This window comes from Amblyraja radiata, chromosome 35 (assembly GCF_010909765.2).
Source record: "Amblyraja radiata isolate CabotCenter1 chromosome 35, sAmbRad1.1.pri, whole genome shotgun sequence".
Lineage (NCBI taxonomy): Eukaryota > Metazoa > Chordata > Chondrichthyes > Rajiformes > Rajidae > Amblyraja > Amblyraja radiata.
Genome location: NC_045990.1, coordinates 16996446 through 17004938, shown reverse-complemented (window position 1 = coordinate 17004938; position 8493 = coordinate 16996446). Strand labels below are relative to the sequence as shown.

General features: G+C 47.9%; 1 protein-coding gene across 6 annotated transcripts in view; it reads left to right on the top strand.

Moving 5' to 3' along the window:
- Positions 1-8493, top strand: part of LOC116991815 (nuclear factor 1 X-type-like) — a 100186-nt gene that overhangs the window by 50986 nt on the left and 40707 nt on the right. For 2 of the 6 annotated variants that reach the window (XM_033050779.1, XM_033050778.1), the window contains one exon: positions 944-1074. The exons of 1 other annotated variant lie outside the window; for it this stretch is intronic. In XM_033050779.1, the coding sequence (XP_032906670.1) occupies positions 1048-1074 (27 nt within the window). In that variant the 5' untranslated portion in view covers positions 944-1047. Of the gene's footprint in view, positions 1-23; positions 179-510; positions 645-669; positions 775-943; positions 1075-8493 lie in introns of those variants that run through there. 3 more of the 6 variants (XM_033050780.1, XM_033050782.1, XM_033050781.1) reach the window with 3 other exon arrangements.

Below are 8493 nucleotides of genomic sequence, written 5' to 3'. Positions count from 1 at the left end.
CATATTTTTCCCCTCAGACAAAAAGGAAAAAAAAAACGCAACCCGTCTCCTTTCCTATTTCTCTTCCCGTTTCGCCCTAACAAAAGTTTCTGCCGAGTTTTTAGAGGGGGAAAAAAGTGATTGTAAGCTCCGCCGCCGGGTTGTGTAAAAACAAAACCGAACACAAACGCAACTGACGGTAAAAAAAAAACAACTTCCAAACTCAAACCGCTGATAGATATTTTTTTTAATGATATATTTTTTAGGGGGATTGAGAGGAGAGGGGAGGGAGGGGAAGGGAAGGCTGATTGAGCAGCTTCAGTGTAAGGGGGCGAATCGCCAGCAAGGCTGTGTCATCTCAGCGACGGGGAGAGAGGGCGAGCAAGCTTGCGAGCCAGCGATTCACTGACTGTTGCAAGGCATATGATCTCGCAGAGCGATCTTGCAAAGTTTGACAAGTCGAACGCCGCCTCTGGGATTGTCCTTTCCTGTTTATTCCCCCCCCCCCCCCCCCCCCCCGCGTGTTTTTCTCTCCCGAAATCCCCCCCTTTCTCCGCCTCAAACCCACATTAGGCTGTCAGCCCCATCGCATGAAGTGTAGCTCACACACACACATACACACACCACACACACGAAACCCAGAAATTTGACAACAGTCTCTCAGGGTCGGGTCTAACACCCCCCCCCCTCCCCTCCCCTCCTCTCCTCTCCCCTCCCCGCCCGGCTAGATCTATCTTTTTGTTTCCGTTTTTTTTCCAGGGGGGTTGGAGATGAATTGAGAAACCGTGAGCGTTGGTACAGTATAGCTTTTGGGGATTTTTTTCCCTCTCTCTCTCTCCATGCACCCACTCACTCACACACACACACATACACACACACGCACACACACACACACACACACACACACACACACATACACATACACACACACACACACACCAACGCTGTCAACTTTCGCTTTCAGAACTCCGCGGCCGTGTTTAGAATTCACCATGGAAAATAGGCTGTTACAAAGAGCGTGAAACGGCATTCTCACACAACCCAGAATCATTCTACACCGCTCCTAGTATGTACTCTCCGCTCTGCCTGACTCAGGTAACGCCTGTTGGCGCGGCTTAGTTTCTTGTTTTTTCATCAATAACGTCGTTAGTGTATGCAATGTGCGATGGTTGATATATATATATCCCTTTGTTGCAGTTTTTTTGCCTTCTCGCCACCTTCCCCGCTTGTACTTGTCCGTGTGTGTGTGTGTGTGTGTGTGTGTGTGTGTATGTGTGTTTCTCTATGTTGCTCTCTCTAGAAGGACGACTTGTGGCATGGGTCCAGAGTTCCCTTTCCACTGTTGCACATGGCTGTCAACTACAGAAAATGGCGGTTACCTCAAATTTATCCAAATACCGCTTGATATTTGGAATTATTGACGTTCTCCGCGGCAGGGTGGCTGAAGGGAAAATCCGAAAAGAATTTGTCTGAATTGCTGTTATTTTGTGCCGCCTTCTCATTTGCTTTTTGTGCTGTGTCGCTTTATGAATCTTTCAGGAATAACTGTGTGGATTTTGAAGAGGATTTTTTTTTTTTTTTTTTTTTTTGCTCAGCTGTTAATATCTGTTAATTTGTGCCGTTGTTTGATTTGTGCAATGTGTGCGAGCTGCAAGGCGAAATACTGTTGATAAGGACAGAGGAATCTGGCCGGATGTCTCAATCTTCCTGCCTTTGCCTCTGTGCTCGATGCGAGAATTGTTTCTGTGTTGGTATGTGGAACTTGGATTAAAAAAAAAAGTTTTGCTAACTTCTAATGAAAAACAAGGGCAGATTATTTTTGTTTAAATGTGAGACGTGGCGGCGATTTATCATGAGTGTTTATTTGTCACTTCCACCAGAACAATGACATTCTCATTTGTTGCAGCTGCACAGGATTGCAATGAACTATTTAAATTGATGGCATCATCTGTATATTTTTTTATAACTCATTTGTGTGTGTGTTGCTTTTAAAAAGTGGATTTGAGATATTTCTTAGAGACAGGTATTGTGATGTATTGTGGACGTGATGGCGAGTGTAGGTATGGCGATGGAATAGAGGAGAATTGCGAGGCGCTCAGAGGGACTCCCGCACTTGAGTCTGTTGATAAATTGGGGTGCCGCCTTCTGCTTCCAATGCCGGTGCTCAGCTGATTCTGTCTCACATCACCAGCCAGTCCATTCATTGTAAAATGCTTCCTATCCACATGGAATTATTCGGACTCTTCGTTGAAACCGGGGTTCAAGGCGCTTCGCGCTCGCTGGTCGCCGTTAGATGTTTGCAAGTTTCAAGTTGCATCCTGTTTGTGGTCGAGGGGAACAGGGAAGATTTGAAAGCCAATTTCATTCCCGTCATTTCAACTTTTTGTTTTGTGTGTGTGAGGAAAAAAAAATCTACATTTACAAAACTCAAGAATGCAACTTTTTGGAAGGAAAATTGGCGGCCCTTTGTTTTTGGGAAATGGAGAAATCTAATAATGTTATTTATTTCAATAAGGAACGCGGCAAATACTTTTAACGCTGAGCAGAATTTTGGACGAGGGAGTTTATTATTCTTTGAAAGAACAGCCTGGATAATTTCAAACCAATACGGACGTGTAAATGACAATTTATGTATCCACTCCTGGTCGGTATATTATTTAGATGTCACCAAAATGTAGCTGAGTTTAACCCCCCCCCCCCCTATATATCCCCTCTGTGAATGAAGCGTTCGAGTAAAATTGGGATTTTGGTCGATGGCTGGTTCAATTTCATGGCAGAAATTACTCATTTTAATAAAACAATGGGCGGTTGAGACAAACAATCGCTGATATATCGCGCCTTCAGGAACAAATTAACCTGCAGAATGCGGACCGCTACACACCTGAGCTCCGGAATGCCGATTTAGTATCTGTCTGCTCTCCAGATTATCGCTGCAAACCCTAGACTGAGAAGAGGACGATAAATTATGTTCATTAACCTCTAGAAAAAATGTAAAAAAAAAATCTCAGTTCACTATTTTTTTTAAGGCTAGTTAAAATTATATTAGCCCTTTAAAAAAAATATTCTAGTCGTTGTAACTAAAATCTGGTCTACACAATTTAATTTGAAACTACCGGCCCCTGCTCTGAACGGGGACACCTATTGCGCGCTCCACTTATTTAATTGTTCATTAATTAATTAAAAGGCGGACAAATTCCTTATCTGTGACCAGTCTAAATTAATAATGTGCACAAGTCCTTTTAGGAGCCTATTTTTACATGTGTGATCACGAGGGCTCGGGTGAATCCGTGGGTCTCTTCTGACGCGCACCGTTATCTCAATCTCCATTCAAGAATATTGAGGCCAGGCGCAAACGTGAGTTTGCGGGAGTGCCCTGTTTATTAACCCTTCCCGATCTCCATCCCTTCCAAAGCTAAGATATTAACGCTGGGCTCCTGCCAAAGCCTCGCCGTGAATGGGAGTCCAGTCTTTGTGTATTGTATTGTACAGGCAATTTTGATGTCTCATCCTTCCTTATCTCAGTATCTCCGACTCTCATTCTGAAGAACGGTCTCGACCCGACCCTAAGCGTTCAGTTGAGCTTATTGTCACATGTACCGAGGTACAGTGAAAAGCTTTTATTTTGTTGCGTGCTAACCAGTCGGCAGAACGACAATATATGAAGTCTGAAGAAGGGTCTCGTCCCGAAACGTTGCCTATCTCCTTCGCTCCGTAGGTGCTGCAGCACCCGCTGAGTTTCTCCAGCATTTTTGTGTACCATACATGAATCTAGCCATTTACAGTGTATATATACAAGGTAAAGCCAGCAAAGTCCGATCAAGGGTAGTCTGAGGGTCACCAAAGAGGTAGATAGTAGTTCAGCACTGTGGTCTGGTTGTGGTAGGATGATTCAGTTACCTAATAAGAGCTGGGAAGAAACTGTCCCCGAATCTGGGTGGTGTGCGTTTTCACGCTTCTGTACTTTTCGTCACCCATTCCTTCTCTCCAGAGATGCTGCCTGTCCCGCTGAGTTACTCCAGCACTTTCTGCGTATGTCACGGCGAGATACCATTACATTGGAAAGGGTGCAGACGAGATTCACCAGGGTGTTACCTGGGCTTGCGGGCTTGAGTTACAGTTTGACAGGATGGGACTTTATTCCTTGGACCACATGAGGCTGATGGCGGCCTTGTTGTGGTGTACACTGTACAAGATCACTAGGGGCATGGATAAAGTGAACGCTCACTGTCTTTCTCCCAGGGTAGAGGATTCTAAAAGTAGAGGGCGCAGCTTTAGGTGAGAGGGGAGAGATTTAAGAGAGACCTCACGGGCATTTTTTTTTCACTCAGTGAGGATAGTGCTATCTGGAATGAGATGCAAGCGGCGTCTACAGATGCAGATACAATTAAGGTTAAACGACACATGGATAGATACTGAGATAGGGAGGGTTTAGAGGAACGTGGGTCAAGTGCAGGCAGATGGGACGAGCCCAGCAGGTCAACTTGGTCAGCATGGCCAAGGCTGGCCGAATGGCCTGTTTCTGTGATGTGCGGTGCATCTGACTAATAGATGGGCTAGGAATCAGTGCAATGTGCAGTGTATTCGGGACAATGAGGAGAAAGATCTTCGCTGAAGGGTAGCGAGGCTTGGGAACTTTCTCCTCACGATGTGTGTGGTTCGCTCTGCAGGCAAGGGAGAGGACGAGGTGTTTCCTATATTAGATGTTGCGGGATTGCGCTGGGGTGAAAGATCGGCCGCTATCTTATTAGAGGAGGAAGCGAAGAGCACAAGATAAGGGGGACGGGAGTATGCCGTTCGGCCCCACGGTGGCCTGATGTCCCTCTCCGGGCCAATTCCATTATTCGGCGCCAGTTCCTTTGCAATCCTCAGTAACCCGATTTTGCAGCTAACTATCTGTTCTTATTAAGCGCACCTGGTGCTCAGGCCTTGCCAGCCCTCTGTGGTGAAGATCCTAGAGATTCACCACACTCAAGGCCCGGTGGAGATAGAGGTAGGGATGGCGGCTAGGGGACGAATGGTCGTGCCTGGCCGCTGTTCCGGCGATGTGGCGCATTCTCAGACGACCCCCTCCCGTGTTAATCGGGCTCCCCGTTTCTCCCCCCCCCCCTGTTCCCGCAGCATCCCTTCGGCCCTAGAACCATCTCCTTGCCCGGGCCACGGTCTGGCAAGGGGGACGTTGTACTCTGCTGGTTACCAGCAGCGTCGCGACCAGCATCAATTGCCAGCGTTTGTGTCTCTCTGTTTGAGTCCGTGTACCTTCATATGCGCTGGAGTGGTGACATTGGGCAGTGTGGAGTTATGCTAGAAATGCAGGCTTTGCATCGCGGTGGAAGCGAGCAGGGGGTGCTTAGTTTAGATTAGTTTAGTTTAGTTTATTTCAGCATAGCCTAGTTTAGTTTACCTTAGTTTAGCTTGCCTTCGCTCAGTTTAGTTTAGTTTAGAGATATAATGAGGAAACAGGCCCTTCGGCCCGCCTATTCCATGTCGACCAGGGATCTCCCGTACACACTAATTTCACGTTATCTCACTTTCTCATCCACTCTCTGCACACTGGGGCCAATTTACAGAGGGCCAATCCCGCACGTCGTTGGGGTGTGATAGGATACCGGAGCACCCGGAGGAAACCCACGCGGTTGCAGGGAGAACGCGCAAACTCCACACACACACACACACACAGAGACAGCACCCGAGGTCGGGATGGAACCCGGTACTCTGGCGCTGTGAGGTAGCAGCCGTCTGCTTGGCAGGCGTGGGGCATCTGACAAGACCAGCCTTGTGGCTTAGCGATGGGTTGGCGGCCGGGAACTGAGCGTAGGGCGATAAAGGGGCAGATTTGAGGCATAGTTGGGTAGTTTAAGACGTGCGAAAGTTGCTGATAAAGTACTGATTTTATCAAGAGAACCACGGCTAAAATATCCGTTATCAATAGTGGCCGGATCACAGTTAGAACATTTAGAGCATTTAGGAATATTTGGGACGGAAGGAATAGAATCAATAGATCGAGTAAATGGGAATTAGGAATCTGAGGGGTAATCTTTTACACATAAAGGGTGGTGGGTGTATGGAACAAGCTGCCAGAGGAGGTAGTTGAGGCTGGGATTATCACACCGTTTAAGAAACATTTCGACAGGTACATGGACTGGTTTAGCGGGATGTGGGCCAAATGCAAGCAGGTGGGACTAGGTGTAGATGGGACATATCGGGCGGTGTGGGCAAGTTGGGTCGGGGGCCTGTTTCCACCCCATGACCCTATAACTGCTGATGCTGGAGTCTTGAGCAAAACACAAAGTGCTGGAGGAACCCAGCAGGGCGGGCAGCATCTGTGGAGGGAAGAAGCAGTCTGAAGAAGGGTCTCGACTAGAAATGTCGCCTGTCCATCCCCCCCACAGAGGCTGCCTGACCCGCTGCGTTACTCCCGCACTTAGTGTTTATTCAATAATATTTGGTGGTATTTTTTTTAAAATTTTGCAAATTATGTTCGGGAGAACATATTGGCGGGACCTGCCCTGAGATTTCAGATCAGCCATACTGTCATTGAAAGGCTGAGAAAACCCTGGAGCCGAGCGGTCTACCTGATCTAGCCGTATTCCTTAATTCCTAAGTCCGGTTCTGGACGCAAACTTCAGGGAAGTGTTGGAGAGAGCGCGGAAGAGATTTACCGAAGTGAGCGCTCACATACATTTCCCTGGGGGAGAGGATTCTAAAGCTAGAGGGCATAGGCTTAAGGTGGGATGGGAGAGATTTAAGAGGGACCTCAGGGGGCAACTTTCTTTCACTCAGGGGGTAGTCCATATCTGGAATGAGCTGCCGGAGGAGGCTATAGGATACAATGACATTTTAAACGGCATTTGAATAGATAGAAACATATAAAATAGGTGCAGGATTAGGCCATTCGGTCTTTCGAGCCAGCACCGCCATTCAATATGATAATGGCTGATCATCCAAAATCAGTACCCCGTTCCTGCTCCCCCCCCCCCCCCCATATACCACGATTCCCTTAGCCTTAAGAGCTAAATCTAACTCACTCTTGAAAACATCCAGTGAATTGGCCTCCACTGTCTTCCGTGGCAGAGAATTCCACAGATTCTCTGGGTGAAAACGTTTTTCCTCATCTCAGTCCCAAATGGCCTACCCTTTATTCTTAAACTGTGTGACCCCCCTGATTCTGGACTCCCCCAACATGGGGATCATTTGTCCTGCATCTGCCCTGTCCAATCCTCTAAGAATAAGTGTTCGGCACGGACTTGAAGGGCCGAGATGGCCTGTTTTCCGTGCTGTAATTGTTATATGGTTATATGGTTATTATAATTGTATATGTTTCTATAAGATACCCTCTCATCCTTCTAAATTCCAGCGAATACAAGGCCAGTCGACCCATTCTTTCATCGTGGGAAGGGTTTAGAAGGATATGGGCCCAATACAGAGAGGTGGGACTAGTCCAGTAACCAGTAACGGGCTTATTAACCAAGTAGTGTCCAGCAGTTACCGTTGGCATGGACGAGATGGGGGCGAAGGGCCTGTTTTTATGCTGTATAGCTCTATGGGTATACTTCTGGAGATATAATCGTGGCGTTAAAGATGCTTTTGGATAGGTACACCGACATGTGGGGACTGGTGGGATGTGGGTCGTGTGTTGCCGCCTCATAGCGCCAGAGACCCGGGTTCGATCCCGACTACGGGTGCTGCCTGTACGGAGTTTGCACGTTCTCCCCGTGACCGCGTGGGTTTTTCTCCAGGTGCTCCGATTTCCCCCCTAGACTCCAAAGAGTTGCAGGTTTGTAGGTTAATTGGCTTCTGTAAACGGTCCCTGGTGTGTGTAGGAGAGAACTAGTGTACAGGGATATTGCTGGTCCGGTACTGACCCGGTGGGCTGAAGGGCCTGTTTCCACAGTGTATCACAAAGCTCAACTGAACTAAACTGTGTAAGAGGGACGCAGACATAAAGTAACTGACACAAACGGCACCAGATGCAAGGTATAGAGTTGCCAGCCAGTGGATAATGCGGGCTCTGCGTACGGGAGAGGGTAGGCGAGGCAGATTCCCCGGTAGAGTTCCACAAGGTGCAAGGGAAAGATCTAAATCGCTGGGCCGGAGGAGAGGGGGCTCTATCCTAATTACTCTCACACAAAGCCAGCACTGAACGGACGGGCCGAATAGCCCCCTCCACGTTGTAACCAACCCACGGCTGTTCTTTGGGCCCATGTACAATCGGCTCTTCACTTTAGTTTAGTTTAGAGATACAGCGCGGAAACAGGCCCTTCGGCCCACCGAGTCCACCCCGACCAGCAATCCCCGCACACTAACACTATCCCACACACACAGTCGCGATAGATTTCAATTTACAGAAACCCAGAAGACCCGGAGAAATCCCACTCGGTCACAGGGAGAACGTGCAAACCAAATAACAGACCTGTGATCAAGATTGAACCCGGGTCTCTGGCGCTGTGAGGCAGCAACTCTACCGCTACTCTTGTGCCCGGGTGATATAACTGTGGCTTCACTCCAATATGAATC